Source organism: Salmo salar, chromosome ssa26, assembly GCF_905237065.1.
Source record: "Salmo salar chromosome ssa26, Ssal_v3.1, whole genome shotgun sequence".
Lineage (NCBI taxonomy): Eukaryota > Metazoa > Chordata > Actinopteri > Salmoniformes > Salmonidae > Salmo > Salmo salar.
Window position 1 is genome coordinate 22,258,339 of NC_059467.1, and position 18,854 is coordinate 22,277,192.

Genomic DNA, 18,854 nt, shown 5'->3' on the forward strand with positions numbered 1-18,854 from the left:
GGCCGTGAAAATACTGCCCCCTATCCCAAACAGGTTAACAAACTATAGTTTTGGAAAGTCGGTTAGGACATCTACTTTGTGTATGACACAAGTCATTTTTCCAACAATTGTTTACAGACAGATTATTTCACTTATAATTCACTGTATCACAATTCCAGTGGGTCAGAAGTTTACATACACTAAGTTGACTGTGCCTTTAAACAGCTTGGAAAATTCCAGAAAATGATGTCATGGCTTTAGAAGCTTGAAGGTGTACCTGTGGATGTATTTCAAGGCCTACCTTCAAACTCAGTGCCTCTTTGCTTGACATCATGGGGAAATCTAAAGAAATCAGCCAAGACCAGCCAAGGTCTCCAGGAGATGAACGTATTTTGGTGCAAACGTGCAAATCAAACCCAGAACAACAGCAAAGGACCTTGTGAAGATGCTGGAGGAAACCGGTACAAAAGTATCTATATCCACAGTAAAACAAGTCCTATATCGACATAACCTGAATGGCTGCTCAGCAAGAAAGAAGCCACTGCTCCAAAACCACCATAAAGAATCCAGACTACGGTTTGCAACTGCACATGGGGTCAAGATCGTACTTTTTGGAGAAATATCCTCTGGTCTGATGAAACAAAAAAATAGAACTGTTTGTCCATAATTACAATCGTTATGTTTGGAGGAAAAAGGGGGAGGCTTGCAAGCCGAAGAACACCATCCCAACCGTGAAGCACGGGGGTGGCAGCATCATGTTGTGGGGGTGCTTTGCTGCAGGAGGGACTGGTGCACTTCACAAAATAGATGGCATCATGAGGCAGGAAAATTATGTGGATATATTGAAGCAACATCTCAAGACATCAGTCAGGAAGTTAAAGCTTGGTCGCAAATGGGTCTTCCAAATGGACAATGACCCCTAGCATACTTCCAAAGTTGTGGCAAAATGGCTTAAGGACAACAAAGTCAAGGTATTGGAGTGGCCATCACAAAGCCCTGACCTCAATCCTATAGAAAATCTGTGGGAAGAACTGAAAAAGTGTGTGCGAGCAAGGAGGCCTACAAACCTGACTCAGTTACACCAGCTCTGTCAGGAGGAATGGGCCAAAATTCACCCAACTTATTGTGGGAAGCTTGTGGAAGGCTACCTGAAACGTTTGACCCAAATTAAACAGTTTAAAGGCAATGCTACCAAATACTAATTGAGTGTATGTAAACTCCTGACCCACTGGGAATGTGATGAAAGAAATAAAAGCTGAAATAAATCATTCTCTCTACTATTATTCTGACATTTCACATTCTTAAAATAAAGTGGTGATCCTAAGACAGGGAATTTTTACTTGGGTTAAATGTCAGGAATTGTGAAACTGAGTTTAAATGTATTTGGCAAAGGTGTATGTAAACTTCCGACTTCAACTGTATATACAGTGCATTCGGAAAGTATTCAGACCCCTTTACTTTTTCCACATTTTGTTACGTTAGTCTTATTCTAAAATTGATTAAATCAATTTTTTTCCCTCATCAATCTACACACAATACCTCATAATGACAAAGCAAAAACTGTTTTTTGACATTTTTGCAAATGTATTCAAAATATTAAACTGAAATAAACCATTTACATAAGTATTCAGAACCTTTACTCAGTACTTTGTTGAAGCACCTTTGGCAGCGATTACAGCCTTGAGTCTTCTTGGGTATGACAATACAAGCTTGGCACACCTGTATTTGGGGAGTTTCTCCCACTCTTCTCTGCTCCTCTCAAGCTCTGTCAGGTTGGATGGGAAGCGTTGCTGCAAAGCTATTTTCAGGTTTCTCTAGAGATGTTCGATCGGGTTCAAGTCCAGGCTCTGGCTGGGCCACTCAAGGACATTCAGAGACTTGCCCCGAAGCCACTCCTGTGTTGTCTTGTCTGTGTGCTTAGGGTCATTGTCCTGTTGGAAGCTGAACCTTCGCCCCCAGTCTGAGGTCCTGAGTGCTCTGGAGCAGGTTTCATCGAGGATCTCTCTGTACTTTGCTCCGTTCATATTTCCCTCGATCCTGACTAGTCTCCCAGTCCTGCCGCTGAAAAACATCCCCACAGCATGATGCTGCCACCACCATGCTTCGCCGTAGGGATGGTGCCAGGTTTCCTCCAGACATGACACTTGGCATTCAGGCCAGAGAGTTCAATCTTGGTTTCATCAGACCAGAGAATCTAGTTTCTCATGGTCTGAGAGTCTTTAGGTGCCTTTTGGCAAACTCCTAGCAGGCTGTCATGTGCCTTTACTGAGGAGTGGCTTCTGTCTGGCCACTCTACCATAAAGGCCTGATTGGTGGAGTGCTGCAGAGATGGTTGTCCTTCTGGAAGGTTCTTCCATCTCCACAGAGGAATTCTGGAGCTCTGTCAGAGTGACCATCAGGTTCTTGGTCACCTCCCTAGCCAAGGCCCTTCTCCTCCGATTGCTCAGTTTGGCCAGTCGGCTAGCTCTAGGAAGAGTCTCGGGGGTTTCAAACTTCTTCCATTTAGGAATGATGGAGGCCACTGTGTTCTTGGGGACCTTCAATGCTGCAGAAATGTTGTGGTACCTTTCCCCAGATCTGTGCCTCGACACAATCCTGTCAGGGTTGTCGTCTCTAGGTGGCTCCTGAACCTGGATGTTGGCCAGCATGTCCCTCATGGCCACCATCAGACGATTTACTTCCTGGTTCAGCTCCCGACCCGCCTGAGCTACTTCCAGGTCATCCTGCGGCATCGGCTCACCCTGCAGAGACAGTGACTAGAGAGTGAGCAGTAATTATAATCATCACTGAACATTACAATACGGAAGTGTGTGTGTGTGTGTGTGTGTGTGTGTGTGTGTGTGTGTGTGTGTGTATACAGTACCTTCGGAAAGTATTCAGAGCCCTAGACCTTTTCCACATTTTGTTACGTTACAGCCTTATTCTAAAATGGAATAAATAGTTTTTCCCCTCATCAATCTACACACAATACCTCATAATGACAAAGCAAAAAAAGTTTTATTTTTTTGTGTGTAAAAAAGAATGAGAATGATGGAGGCCCATGTGTTCTTGGGGACCTTCAATGCTGCAGAAAATGTTTTGTACAGATCTGTGCCTCGACACAATCCTGTCTCGGAGCTCTACAGACAATTCCTTTGACATTACGGCTTGGTTTTTGCACTGACGTACACTGTCAACTGTGGGACCTTATATAGACATGTGTGTGCCTTTCCAAATCATGTCCAATCAATTGAATTTACCACAGGTGGACTCCAATCAAGTTGTAGAAACATCTCAAGGATGATCAATGGAAACAGGATGCACCTGAGCTCAATTTCGAGTCTCATAGCAAAGGGTCTGAATACTTGTGTAAAGATGGTTTACATGTTTATGTCTAAACCTGTTTTTGCTTTGTCATTATGGGATATTGTGTGTCAATTGATGAGGAAAACAATAAATTTAATCAATTTGTGGAAAAAGTCAAGGGGTCTGAATACTTTCCGAATGCACTGTAGCTAGTTATAGAATGTGGCTCCTTCAGATCGCTAGGTTCTTCTCTATGTCTACTTGGATCAGCAATCCTGTCGGTGCCTCTGGACTGAAAACCTAGAGTCAGGACAGTATCTGCTTGTGTTTTCCTAAGCAGAACCAATAAAGCTTGGTTTGTTTCAGTCTACTTAAGACTGACTGGCCCACTGACCACTGACTCCATTGAGGATCTCTAATGAAGGTATATTAGATTAGAGTACAGTGTAAGGGGATGGTGGTGATCCATTTGTAATGTTCAGGAGTGTGGACATTAGAAAGGCACACAGTTATGTAGACCGGGGGAGGTGAGTTAACCCTCTCTCTGTCTTTGCCAATGGTGGCAAATGCCATTTATGTAAGTTTGGCATTAAGATTAGCCTTGATTTCACCCGCTTGCATCTCTCCTCTCAATGGTCTATCCCTGACACACCCTTCCTTCTCTGCCTCCCTTCTTTCTCTCCCTCCCACATATCCCTCTCTTCAATCTCTCTCTTCTCCCCTCTCGCTGTCATCAGTTTCTGTGAAATAGCATGTGGTTACAGGAGTGTTGTTGGCTCCTGAGTGAGGCCTCTTTCCTCCCTTCTTGTGATAGCTGTTAACCAGCAGAGTCACTGGTGGATGGTAGGGAGGCATCAAACCATCAGAGAGGTGAATACAGTGACAACTAAAAACATGACAAATCGACCCCTAGTCAAGAGAAAGTGTAGTATTTGTTTTAAGTGGGGAAGACCTAATGTTCTGAGTATTACTCTCTTTTGGCGGAGAAGTGTTTTGATTGATAAAGAACTGGGGGTGTGTAAGTGGTTGAAGTAATGATTTTTATTAATGGGTGGGGGGTTACTGGTTACAATTTAGCATTGGATCTGTAACCGCAACATAAAAGCAGAGCATTCTTTGGGTTTAGAGAAACTATTGGACCTACTTATCATGATCTACAGTGAGGTCCAAAAGTACTTTGGAAAGTGACACATTTTTGGAATGGTTAATAATACATTTTTTTGTACTTTATTTCTGTTGGGCACACAATCTGAAACACAACCAAAACTAATTGCAAATGCATCCAACAAGTTTGTAGTATTACAAGCTTGTTGCAGTCGTTGCGTGTTATGAATATGGGACCAAATACTACATTTTTGACTACTTCAATACACATATAAGTACATTTGTCCAATACTTTTGGTTCTCTAAAATGCGTTGACTGTGTACACATTCCAAGTGCAGGAGAACAGAGCGAAAACAACAAAACATGGACCTCACTGTATATGATGGTTGATATAATTTATGGTCATGGGAGAATCCTTATCAGCAGAAGAGTATGAGAAATGTATTGCATGCTTGTGTTATCTTGTTAGCTTTTCTCACTTGTCTCTGTGTTTGCAGGCAGAGTGTGGGAGCCTCCAATGAGAGCACCCTGTCACTGTTCTTCCGCTCTCTGCTGCCAAACTTCAACCTGCAGGTAAGTGAGTGAGCTAGGCCGAGGGTGAGCTACATTAGACTAGGGGTGTGCAACCATGGTCCTCGGGAGCTGCAGTGTCAGGCAGATGGCTGGGTTCTTTCATTCAAGTCCGTGCCTGATTATTTAGATCTGGAAAACTCTGATTCCAATCAGTGACATTAATGGATATGGATTTGACAAAGAAGTAGCAGAGGAAGAAGAGGAAATCAGCAGACACTGTGGTCCCTGAGGACAGAGCTGCATGCCCCCAAGCCTGGCAAATCTAAGAAAAGGTCCCCTGCTTCATAGAACATCATGACTGCTTGTCCTTTGACCCCAATATCCCATCTTCTGTTAATGACTTCATAAACCCACTAGTGTCTGTCTCTGTCTCTGTCTGTCTGTCTGTCTGTCTGTCTGTCTGTCTGTCTGTCTGTCTGTCTGTCTGTCTGTCTGTCTGTCTGTCTGTCTGTCTGTCTGTCTGTCTGTCTGTCTGTCTGTCTGTCTGTCTGTCTGTCTGTCTGTCTGTCTGTCTGTCTGTCTGTCTGTCTGTCTGTCTGTCTGTCTGTCTGTTTTTTAACATAGGGCAGGGACCTTGAATAAGATGGCATGGGAAACACAGCCTTATAATGATAATATAGCTAGCATCTCCACCGTGCCTTTCCCAATGGGAGACCAATAGGGAACATCAGCTGTTGAGGCATATGACCTCCCACACACGGAAGAGTGTAAAAAGAGATTAGAAAGATCACAGGATCCTTCAATTGGCATGTTGCTGCAGCAGACAATGAACACATTCATAAAGTGTACCGAGAGTCAGAGAACCTGGGCTGTCTCCTCCTCAGAGCTCCCAGATTCCACACATACACTAGCCCAGTTTGTTGCAAGGCCACGGTCAGCGGGATGAGACGTCATAATGATCTCTAAACTTTTTGTTTACATTTCTGGGAGTTCTGAGCTAATGGAGACATCCTGGGCTACTGTTGGCTCGTAGGGTTCTGACAGGATGGAAGGGAACATTGATTAGCTGGAGTTTGGGTAGCTATTCCCTAACACTCTGGAGGTTTCTAAATGGATTAACCATACGACTCATTGCATGCCTATTTGTGCTGTGGCCAAGCCTGAGAAAGTCTTTCTGAGTAGCTTCCTACTCCACTAGATCTACAGCTGCTTAACCACATTAAATCTACAATAGCGTAACTTTGCCACAGAAAAACTGGTTCCTCTGTTGGAACTAACCAATATGGCCCATGAAGAACATGCTCTTGTCTTGAAATAGTGTTTGCTGGTGCGTTTTGGACACGTCCGAGCCATGTTGACCCATTGATGATGTTATGTAGTGTCTGACTCTGTGTTATCGGACATCAGATAGATACAGATCAATCTGATCACGATCTACAACCAACACTTTGTGACGAGGCATCAGAGGCCGAACAAAGTTTGGCTTTATCATTTGATACAGCACAGATCGTGGAGACAGGATGACGAGGCAAACTTGGCTTTTGGTACAAGAACTCTTGATTGACTCCGTGTTTTGTATGGTCTAGCTTGATTTGAAACAGTTTACTGCTATGGATTGGCTAACACAGCCTCTCTGTGATGCACTGTTTTTAATGGTGCGTTACTTGAGTCCTGTTGAAGCAGAACAGAAAACTGTTGTATTTCAAGAGAGAGTCTTGATTCCTCTCTGACTTAGTGTTGTCCATGGCAACCAACGAGGAGGGCATGTACTGTCCGCCCCATCGCCCCCTGCTTCTCAGGCAGAGTGGAGAGGAGGTAAAGAGTGGGTAGTGTCACACAGGGTGAAATACACAAGAGACAGATGGTGACGAACACCCCTGGAGAGGAGAGGATAAGCACTCAGTCTGGCACCAGCAAACAGAGGATAGCCTATATTTACACACCACATTGTCTCTCGTCATGTTGACCTACTTCAGAACATTCATTTGTCTATAAAAAAAGATCCACATGATCAAAACATCAATGGACAGTATACATGTGTGGGAGTGATTTTTACATTTGATAAGGTGTCCTACACTGACTGGCAGTGTGTTGCCATGTAACCTTGTGCAGTGGGATGCAACGTGATGTGAAGGAAGCAAACATCGTGTCCCATTTTACTCACTCCAATGCCCATGCTAGTTCGGAGTGCTAGTGATCAGAGGACATGTGGCTAATTGTAAAGATAATCACTAATGTGGACCACCAACCTGGGTGCTCCAGTGTTCTCAGGTCCTCCTGTGCCACAACTTGCCATGCAAGTTCCGGAAACACCCACTGACCAACAGAAGCACACATGCCCAGTGTTTTAACCAATGCCCAGCGTTTTAACCAATGCCCAGCGTTTTAACCAATGCCCAGCGTTTTAACCAATGCCCAGCATTTTTATGCAGCTAGTTTTAAACCATCTTGAGACTTATCTGATTAGGAAGAGGAAGAGATGCAATTAGGATAAGAACGAGACAGTTTTAGGAGGAAGAGATGCCTTGTGCTTGCAGTTGTTTTATTGCACTAGAATCGCTACAGTGTTATCCAACAGGTCTGAAATCACAATTTAAGTGTGGAAAATGAAGTCAGCCCATGATCACAGAGGACCTGCGTGTTGGAAAGGAAATGAATCCAATAAATGGCTGTTCTGTGTGAAAATCCCAAAACACTTAGACACAAAACACTGACATACTGTATGTCACCTAGGCTCGTACAAAGCTCCTGTTTGTCTCTTAAAATTCATTTGTTTACGCGTGATACCTTATTGCAACATTTGAAACATTTTGAACCTGAGAGAGACAGGAGAGAATAATGTGGTGTTCTTTAGAAATGGCATTGTGCTTTTCCTGGTGAATTTTAAGCAACACATACACATACAGTGTATTCGGGAAGTATTCAGACCCCTTGACTTTTTCCACATTTTGTTACATTACAGCCTTATTCTAAAATTGATTAAATACATTTTCTACACACAATATCCCATAATAAAAAATAAATTGTTGTTCCAAATTTAGAAAAAAAATAAGAACAAATACCTTATTTACATAAGTATTCAGACCCTTTGCTATGAGATTTGAAATTGAGCTCAGGTGCATCGTGTTTCCATTGATCATCCTTTTTTATTTATTTGTATTTTTTTACCCCTTTTTCTACCCAATTTCATGGTACACAATTGGTAGTTACAGTCTTGTCTCATCGCTGCAACTCCCGTACGGACTCGGGAGAGGCGAAGGTCGAGAGCCGTACGTCCTCCGAAACACAACCCAACCAAGCCGCACTGCTTCTTGACACAATGCCCACTTAACACTGAACCCAGCCGCACCAATGTGTCGGCGGAAACAACATACACCTGGCGACCTTGTCAGCGTGCATTGCGCCCGGCCCGCCACAGGAGTCGCTAGTGCGCGATGGGACAAGGACATCCCTGCCCGGCCAAACCCTCCCCTAACCCGTACGATGCTGGGCCAATTGTGCGCTGCCTCATGGGTCTCCCGGTCGCGGCTGGCTGCAACAGAGCCTGGACTCGAACCCAGAATCTCTAGTGGCCTTAGACCACTGTGCCACTCGGGAGGCCCCTCCATTGATCATCCTTGAGATGTTTCAACAACTTGATTGGAGTCCACCCGTGGTAAATTTATTGGACATGATTTGGAAAGGCACACACCTGTCTATGTAACATCCCACAGTTGACAGTGCATGTCAGAGCAAAAACCAAGCCATGATGTCAAAGGAATTGTCTGTAGAGCTCCGAGACAGGATTGTGTCGAGGCACAGATCTGGGGAAGGGTACAAAACATTTTCTGCAGCATTGAAGGTCCCCAAGAACACAGGGGCCTCCATCATTCTCATTCTTTTTTACACACAAAAAAATAAAACTTTTTTTGCTTTGTCATTATGAGGTATTGTGTGTAGATTGATGAGGGGAAAAACTATTTATTCCATTTTAGAATAAGGCTGTAACGTAACAAAATGTGGAATAAGTCTAGGGCTCTGAATACTTTCCGAAGGTACTGTATATACACACACACACACTTCCGTATTGTAATGTTCAGTGATGATTATAATTACTGCTCACTCTCTAGTCACTGTCTCTGCAGGGTGAGCCGATGCCGCAGGATGACCTGGAAGTAGCTCAGGCGGGTCGGGAGCTGAACCAGGAAGTAAATCGTCTGATGGTGGCCATGAGGGACATGCTGGCCAACATCCAGTTTCAGGAGCCACCTAGAGAGGACAACCCTGACAGAGACGAGGGGGAGTGGGACTGAGATGAGGAGGACACAGAGAGAGGTGGAGTGAGACTTGAGGGAGGGGTACATAGAGATGGGAATGGATAGGAGAAAATAAAAGGTTGATTAAGATGAATGGAGATGGAGTACAGCAGGGAGGTAGGAGGATGAAGAGTGAGTGAGGGAATAGATTCAGTAAGGGTAGCAATAACCTTAAAGAAAGAAATGGCAGGTCATCTATATGACCCAAACATCAAACCAACTCTCCCTTTCTGATATAGGCACAGTAGTATCACCTCTTCCTCCTGTCATAGTTAGTCAGTCAGTCCATCAGCCCTCTCTCCTTCCTCATGTTGTCCCATTCTCTTTCCTCAGGACAGTTGTTCTTACTGATCTAGAAGATCAGGAGGCTGCATTCATCAAGAAAAAAACTATTTCAGTTCTTTAAATCTTTTTTAAGGAACATTGCTTATCAAAAAAATGAATATTGTGTTTCATCAGAAGAATAATGATGCCCTACTGCTACAGTATATCTGAAGTGGAATCATTTATGATTGAATAAATCCCTATGGTGTTGTCTTAGCAACCCAACGTCGTACACGCATTGACAGTCTACTGCCATATGGGTTGATGAGAGTCAGGTTAAAGGTTAATGAGTGTCTGATAAAAGTCAGAATTATACAGTAATTCACCTTATGAGTGGAACAAATGGACTTAACTTCTTATTCCATTTTTAATATTGGCCATAACAACTTTCATTTTTAACTTCGACTCCCAATTAACCCTGTTCATCATTGCTAAGACAACAGCATTTTAAATTCTATCTGATTTTGAGGATTAAATTCAAACTGATCAGGATATTTTTCTGTTGTGATTCTCTATAAAGAGGTATTTTGACCTTACCTGAAATCAATTCTAGGCTGTTTCTTAACTAGGGCCCGAAGTTGGTCCCAATGAGGTCACGTTGGCAGGAAAAACTCCTGGCCCAAGTCATCTGTTAATATCAGGAAGGGATTGCATCCAACCCAGTACTGTAAATACTCTGCTTAGAAATCATTTATTACACAAGCTAATGTAAAGACAATAAACTTGCTGTGCATATGGTTCAATATTGACTTGAGTAAAAAATTATTCTATTTCATAATTAATCTCTTTCCAGGGTAATAAGGGGTTAATTCTGTGTCTTAGCCTCCCACGCCGCCTGATCATGAGTGTTCGCTGCATGGTTAGTGGTAATCAGTCTAGAAATTACAAGGCTATCTGTGTCTACCATCCCAAAATATCTGTCCTTACACTTCTGTTGAAGTCTTTGATGCTGAGAAGATTAAATGTTATCTGATATGCAGTCAGTCAGTTGTTGCTAATGCATCTGCCATTACTCAATCTGAGGACACTGCCTCTCAGGTTCCCGTTACAATAGAGCAGTGTTACCCAAACTTGGTCCTCGGCACCCCAAGGGGAGCACATTGTGGTTTTTGCCCTAACACTGCACAGCTGATTCAAATTATCAAAGCTTGATGATTAGTTGATTATTTGAATCAGCTGTGTAGTGCTAGGGGAAAAAACTAAATGGACACTCCTTGGGGTCCCGAGGACCGAGTTTGGGAAGCCCTGCAATAGAGAGTCTTACGTATGTTCTATTGGTGCTTGTTCCAATATCAGTTTACTAGGGAAATGACTGAGTCGATCCCTCTATCCCTAGTGTCCTTTTTTAACCCTGGAATAACAAGAATATTTATTGGTCATATTTTGCCACCCTGCATTCATGAGCACTCTTTCTCTCTGTCTGGTCTCGTGGGTGTCAAAAGTTGTTTTGACAGCATTGCTTTGATCTTCTTGTTGGTGACCTTAGCTAACCTGTTTCTAACGGAATATCTGTCCACCGAAGCTTTATGATATTCAGTATTAACTTCATTCGTTGAAACGTGGTGTGTTGTATTCAGTAATTTCTCATGAATTCAAGATGCCATGTGTCCTCTTTAGCTGGCTGCGCTCCCCATTTTGGGGGGAATATTCTATATTATTTTCAACCAAACGTTCTGTCTCCCAGTCGTGGAAAAAGTACTCAATTGTCATACATGAGTAAAAGTAAAGATACCTTAATAGAAAATGACTCAAGTAAAAGTCACAGAGTAAAATACTACTAGAGTAAAAGTCTAAAAGTATTTTGTTTTAAATAAACTTAAGTATCAAAAGTAAATGGAATTGCTAAAATGTACTCAAGTATCAAAAGTAAAAGTATAAATCAATTCAAGTTCCTTATATTAAGCAAACCAGACGGCACAATTGGCAACAAAAAAAAGTTTGATTGACGGACAGCCAGGGGCACACTGACATCATTTACAAACCAAGCATTTGTGTTTAGTGAGTCTGCCAGATCAGAGGCAGTAGGGATGACCAGGGATGTTCTCTTGATAAGTGTGTAAATTGGACCATTTTCCTGTCAAAATGTAACGAGTACTTTTGGGTGTCAGGGAAAATGTATGGAGTAAAAAGTACATTATTTTCTTTAGGAATGTAGTAAAGTAAAAGTGGGATGGTCTCTTCCTTTTGCCAGATGGTCTTTCAAGGACAATAACTTGGACTCTTTTAAACCCCCGGGCAACATCTCAATTATCAAATTACTTGGAAGAATCAGTGACACACAACCAAAAGATGGAGGAAATAAAACATCAAAAGGAATATGGAACAGTGGTGGAAAACGTACCCAATTGTCATACTTGAGTAAAAGTAAAGATACCTTAATAGAAAATGACTCAAGTAAAAGTGAAAGTCACCCAGTATAAAGCATTTCACATTCCTTATATTAAGCAAACCAGACGGGACCATTTTTTTTTTTTTTTTAATGTATTTATGTCTAGTTTTTTTAATTAAGTACTATACACCACTGCCTTCTCCATAGCAATGGTGTAAAATACTTAAGTAGAAATACTTTAAAGTACTACTTAAGTAGTTTTTTGGGGTATCTGTACTTTAAAAGTTGTAAAAAATATAAATAGTAAAGTACCAATACCCCAAAAAACAACTTAAGTACTTTTTACACCCAAAAGTATTCCTTACATTATGAATGCTTAGCAGGACAGGAAAAGGATCTAATTCACACTCTTATCAAGACAACATCCCTGGTCATCCGTACTGCCTCTGATCTGCCAATGCTTTGTTTGTAAATGTAAATAATAAACGTTCTTTTTTTAAATGGTGCCGTCTGGTTTGCTAATATAAGCAATGTGAAATGATTTATACTTTTACTTTTGATACTTCAGTATATTTAAAACCAAATACTTTTGACTTTTACTAAAGTAGGATTTAACTGGGTGACTTTTACTTGAGTCATTTTCTATTAAGTTATCTTTACTTTTACTCAAGTATGACAATTGGGTACGTTTTCCACCACTGTTCCATATTCCTTTTGATGTTTTATTTCCTCCATCTTTTGGTTGTGTGTCACTGATTCTTCCAAGTAATTTGATAATTGAGATGTTTCCCGGGGGTTTAAAAGAGTCCAAGTTATTGTCCTTGAAAGACCATCTGGCAAAAGGAAGAGACCATCCCATGATACTCATTTGCATAATTGCCTAGTTTTCATTTCCTTGAAATAGTCCAGAAATATGCTGTTTCCTATCAGAGAATGTATAAATGAAAGCAGAGTCAAAGAGTACACCACCGCCGCTCACACACACACTCAAAAACCATACTCGCTTAAAAGACACACACATCAACAACACACATACATCCACTCTGTAATGTTTTTGAATAGAACCACATGGTGTAATGCTATGGGTGCAGTTGGTAGACTGCTGTTCAAACAAGGGCCTTGTTCCAGAGTTTACCTGGAGCTACTGCAGTGCCTGGTCACGAGGGGTGTTCATGTGAGGTCTACCCTCTTCCCTGCTAAGACATGTCCCCAAAAGCAAATGGTCGGTAGTGTTCACTGTGATATGAAGTACATTCCCAGCTCTATGTGAGCCTCGGGGTCAGAGGAAGATGGGACTATTAGAGACATATATCTAGAATTTGTAAAATAAATCTCCCTCTGGGGCAAGACAAAGGTTCTTAGCATTCAGAATGAACTGAAGGCCTACATCACAGTACATCGATAAATCTAGAGAAATCTATAACGTGGGTAAATCTCTCTATTGGATTAGAGAAAGTACTGAACATTCAGAACTGTAAATAACTAAATCCAGGGAAATTGATAAATTCAGTAAATCTTGATCTATTCAGTTTCTCCTTGTAACATTCTCCATATTGCTTTCTTCTATCAACTGTGGGTAGAAAAGTTTAAATGATTTATACATATTTTCCATTTCACCTACAGTTATGTAGACAGTTGATAATTAGTGTGTTTTACTAATGGTTTATGAAGCATGCAGTAATGGTTTATTATAAGCATGGGTGGAATTGTGGGGAATGCTGTAGAAAGTTTCCAAAGTGAAGTCATTTTGTCATGTAAAACTGTGTGTGTGTGGGGGGGGGTACGTAGAAGATTTTACAGTGGTGAGTTCCCAGACTTCTTCCAAGTCCACCTCTGATTGTAAGTGTTTATAATTCTAAAGTTAAAGCTGGTACAGTTTTGCCTGCTGGGATGTACTATTACATGGGTAGTTCAAGGCCACTGTAAAAGAACTATATTGGGTTATGAGACGTTGTTCTAAGAAACACCCTGCGACACAGCAGGAGCATTGATCAGGACTTGTAATAGACCTTTAACGGTGTACTGAGGTTGAACTGGGGTTAACCTGCACTACCGGTCAAAAGTTTTAGAACCCCTACTCATTCAAGGGTTTTTCTTTATTTTTACTATTTTCTTCAAATAGCCACCCTTTGCCTTGATGATAGCTTTGCACACACTTGGCATTATCTCTGAGCTGTGCTCACTTGAACAGAAAGGTGGCATGGCTGTCCTTCGTGGACAAATTATGTCATCAAACTTTGTCATCAAAGTCTGTTATTCTCTGGAATATTGGTGCTTTCAATACAACTGGGAACTTGGGGGTAAAAAAAGGTTGAATCATGATGACATCTGTGATCTTCAGGTCGGAGCTTGGGAAAGGAGCCCGGGTTCCCGACTCGTTGGGAACTCGTTTAAAGTGTATCTTCCCAGTCGGAGCACATTTTTTTCAGAGTTCACAGTTGTCTTGAACTCACTGAAGTCTGAGATTTTCCAGTTCCAAGTTTCCAGTTGTTTTGAGCGCGGCTGAAGTCATTCTGGATTGACAGCATGGCCAATGTTGAATGTTAGTACCAGGACCCTACTGCTATAGTACCAGGACCCTACTGCTATAGTACCAGGACCCTACTGCTATAGTACCAGGACCCTACTGCTATAGTACCAGGACCCTACTGCTATAGTACCAGGACCCTACTGCTATAGTACCAGGACCCTACTGCTATAGAGACCCTTGAACGCAGACTTGGACAACACACCCACTCCACTGAATAGCAGGCTAGTGATTGCTTTGCAATGCTTGCAGTTAACCACAAAAAAATGTACAGTGGGGCAAAAAAAGTATTTAGTCAGCCACCAATTGTGCAAGTTCTCCCACTTAAAAATATGAGAGGCCTGTAATTTTCATCATAGGTACACGTCAACTATGACAGACAAAATGAGAAGAAAAGAAATCCAGAAAATCACATTGTAGGATTTTTAATGAATTTATTTGCAAATTATGGTGGAAAATAAGTATTTGGTCACCTACAAACAAGCAAGATTTCTGGCTCTCACAGACCTGTAACTTCTTCTTTAAGAGGCTCCTCTGTCCTCCACTCGTTACCTGTATTAATGGCACCTGTTTGAACTTGTTATCAGTATAAAAGACACCTGTCCACAACCTCAAACAGTCACACTCCAAACTCCACTATGGCCAAGACCAAAGAGCTGTCAAAGGACACCAGAAACAAAATTGTAGACCTGCACCGGGCTGGGAAGACTGAATCTGCAATAGGTAAGCAGCTTGGTTTGAAGAAATCAACTGTGGGAGCAATTATTAGGAAATGGAAGACATACAAGACCACTGATAATCTCCCTCGATCTGGGGCTCCACGCAAGATCTCACCCCGTGGGGTCAAAATGATCACAAGAACGGTGAGCAAAAATCCCAGAAGCACACGGGGGGACCTAGTGAATGACCTGCAGAGAGCTGGGACCAAAGTAACAAAGCCTACCATCAGTAACACACTACGCCGCCAGGGACTCAAATCCTGCAGTGCCAGACGTGTCCCCCTGCTTAAGCCAGTACATATCCAGGCCCGTCTGAAGTTTGCTAGAGAGCATTTGGATGATCCAGAAGAGGATTGGGAGAATGTCATATGGTCAGATGAAACCAAAATATAACTTTTTGGTAAAAACTCAACTCGTCGTGTTTGGAGGACAAAGAATGCTGAGTTGCAACCAAAGAACACCATACCTACTGTGAAGCATGGGGGTGGAAACATCATGCTTTGGGGCTGTTTTTCTGCAAAGGGACCAGGACGACTGATCCGTGTAAAGGAAAGAATAAATGGGGCCGTGTATTGTGAGATTTTGAGTGAAAACCTCCTTCCATCAGCAAGGGCATTGAAGATGAAACGTGGCTGGGTCTTTCAGCATGACAATGATCCCAAACACACCGCCCGGGCAACGAAGGAGTGGCTTCGTAAGAAGCATTTCAAGGTCCTGGAGTGGCCTAGCCAGTCTCCAGATCTCAACCCCATAGAAAATCTTTGGAGGGAGTTGAAAGTCCGTGTTGCCCAGCGACAGCCCCAAAACATCACTGCTCTAGAGGAGATCTGCATGGAGGAATGGGCCAAAATACCAGCAACATTGTGTGAAAACCTTGTGAAGACTTACAGAAAATGTTTGACCTGTGTCATTGCCAACAAAGGGTATATAACAAAGTATTGAGATAAACTTTTGTTATTCACCAAATACTTATTTTCCACCGTAATTTGCAAATCAATTCATTAAAAATCCTACAATGTGATTTTTCTGGATTTTTTTCTCCTAATTTTGTCTGTCATAGTTGAAGTGTACAGGCCTCCCTCATCTTTTTAAGTGGGATAACTTGCACAATTGGTGGCTGACTAAATACTTTTCTGCCCCACTGTATCTTCATTATTTCTCTTCATACAACAAGGATTGAAAAGGATTTGCCAGTAGATTGTCGACTTGATTCATGATGATGACGGCTATCTTGCTAGCTAAGATTTTGAAAGTATGATGTTGACATGATCAGTCCAATCAAAGCTACTGTAGATATAACGTGATTTGACATAATTTTATCTGTGGCTAATGACCTTGAGCTTTCTTGGGGCTTGAATTTTCAAGTGTCCCCATGAGTGACAGAACACTGAGCCAATCACAGCGCAACTAGAGAACATTACCAACCCCTACGCTCTGTATTTTCCGCTGGTTGTCCCACCACCACAGAAAGCATTGAGCTAGGCTGAAATTTTGGAGCTGCCTTCCTCAAGAAAGCAAACAAGAGATGTTTGAATGTGGCTTTTGTTAAGTCAATGATTTATTTATTTTTACAGTGTTTATATTGTTACATCGTATTAATGCCAAAATAACATTCAAAACAAGTGGGGCTAAAAGCAGGTGGGGCTAAACAAGTGGGGCTAAAAGCAGGTGGGGCTCTGCCACATCACTTATCATGTGTCCTATTGGGTCCCCCCTACCCCATCCAACCCCTCTTGTCTCTCTCTTTGACAGAGTGTCCAGTCCAGACACACATATGGGAGTTGGATGCCTCTTTTGCAGAGTGTGTGTGATAGGCCCAGATGCTGAGTCAGTCTGGTCAGGTCGGAAGTTGTAGTCCCAGGTAGGAGTGGTGCTCCTCAGCTAGAGGCTGATACAGATCTGGGTCTGGCCCTTAGTGAATGGAGGATTCTCCTGATCTCTCCCACTGACTATGGACAGTCTGGCTGCTTACAGTCGACACTGCTGCTCTCCACAGGTGAGAGAATGCTGCCTTTTGCACAAACTGCAGTTTGTGTGTGTTATATCTCCCATGAAATCGCTAGAGGAAGAGGCTGGTTATACAAGCACTGAGAAGGATTGTTTCAAAGGCTAGATCCATAACACTTAGCACTTTGTTCAGAACTCTTTATGTGGTTTCCTCCAGCAGTGAGTATTCACTTCTCAGGTGTCACAAGTTTTAACAAATATATCTTGTTTTGGACATATTTTATGAACATTGTCAACTAAATGATATATTTCATGTTTAGGTTTTGTTTAAAGTGATGTTGCTTTATGAGTCAGAACTCTGTCCTGAATGGATCACTGTGTATTGTTATTGGGTGGCTGGGATGAGGTTCAACACACGAACTCAATTTGTCCTTGTGTAGGCAGGCTACTGTAGCCTACGTGTTCCCTGAAGGGCAGCTTCTTGCGTCATCATGAACCTGAGGCTCCGCTTGTAGTGTGGTGAAGGGTTTCTGAAGTTGGAAAACGCTTTCTTGATTGCTCTACAACACGGTATAAAAACATTTACTTATAGTGATTGTAACGAAGAAATGAAATACGTCTGATTCAATGTAGCGGAGAAAAGAGTCCGCCCTTCTGTCATAATCGGCTCCGTACACAGGACAGGTAGTGCCCCACACACAACCTGTCAAAATGCCAAGTGGCTCTGCTGCTACTAGGTCACTACAAAAACCCTCATGCGTAATGAACCAACCCATTCAATCGGATTTGACTATCCCAATCCCCTCGCATTTGTTTTGGGTAATAGGGCGCGTTACCGCTGATCTGGCAGAGAACAAACATCTTGTTTGCGAGCCTTTACAACATTTATTCTAAACTTTATTATAATTACAAATGTATTTCGCAATTATATCAAAGAAGAAAAAGACTGCAACAGTTTTAGACATAATCATGAACGCATTTGCAATTGCGCACTGCATAAAATTCCCATTCAAATACACATAAAGGCAAGGGAAATGAGCGCAGCGTGTCATTTTTTAAATGTAACTGATTATTGTTGTCGGTTGCCATTAAGAATCCCTTTCCTAATATTGAGTTGCACCCCTTTTGCCATCAGAACAGCCTCAATTCATAGGGGCATGGCCTTTTCAAGGTGTCGAAAGCGTTCCACAGGGATACTGGCCCATGTTGACTTCAATGCGTATTTATTCCCACAGTTGTGTCAAGTTAGCTGGATGTCCTTTGGGCGGTGGACCATTCTTGATAAACACAGGAAACTGTTGAGCGTGAAAAACCCAGCAGCGTTGCAGTTCTAGACACACTCAACCCCGTGCGCCTGGCACCTACCGCCATGCCCGCTCAATGGCACTTAAATATTTTGCCCATTCACCCTCTGAATGGCACACATACACAATCCATGTCTCTATTGTCTCAAGGCTTAAAAATCCTTCTTTAACCTGTCTACTTCCCTTCATCTACATTGATTGAAGATGATTTAACAGGTGACATCAATAAGGGATCATAGTTTTCACCTGGTCAGTCTATGTCATGGAAAGAGCACGTGTTCCTAATGTTTTGTACACGCAGTGTATGCCTCGACCACCACATCCCAGATAAGATAAAGGCTAAAGGCCTAAGACACAGGGCCGAGGCAGATGCATGTGTAGTAATAGCCCTTCCATAGTGTCTGGAGTGTCCCATGGGTGTCCCTAATGTTTTTTACACCGTGTATTTGATGCATGTGAAGTATGCTTTGTCTAAATCAATTGGCCACATCCACATCAGTTGTGCAAGGTAAATTATATTTTAGTGC

The 18,854-nt window shown here is 42.2% G+C and overlaps 1 protein-coding gene across 2 annotated transcripts in view; it reads left to right on the top strand.

The window, feature by feature from the left end:
• The window catches only part of LOC106587382 (transcription factor 25), a 33,308-nt gene extending 23,064 nt beyond the window's left edge, over window positions 1–10,244 (top strand). The window contains exons 17-19 of one of the 2 annotated variants that reach the window (XM_045707976.1): window positions 4,867–4,942; window positions 9,007–9,196; window positions 9,511–10,244. In XM_045707976.1, the coding sequence (XP_045563932.1) occupies window positions 4,867–4,942; window positions 9,007–9,174 (244 nt within the window). In that variant the 3' untranslated portion in view covers window positions 9,175–9,196; window positions 9,511–10,244. Of the gene's footprint in view, window positions 1–4,866; window positions 4,943–9,006 lie in introns of both variants that reach the window. The other variant, XM_014175734.2, reaches the window with a different exon arrangement.
• Window positions 10,245–18,854: the final 8,610 nt, after the last annotated feature.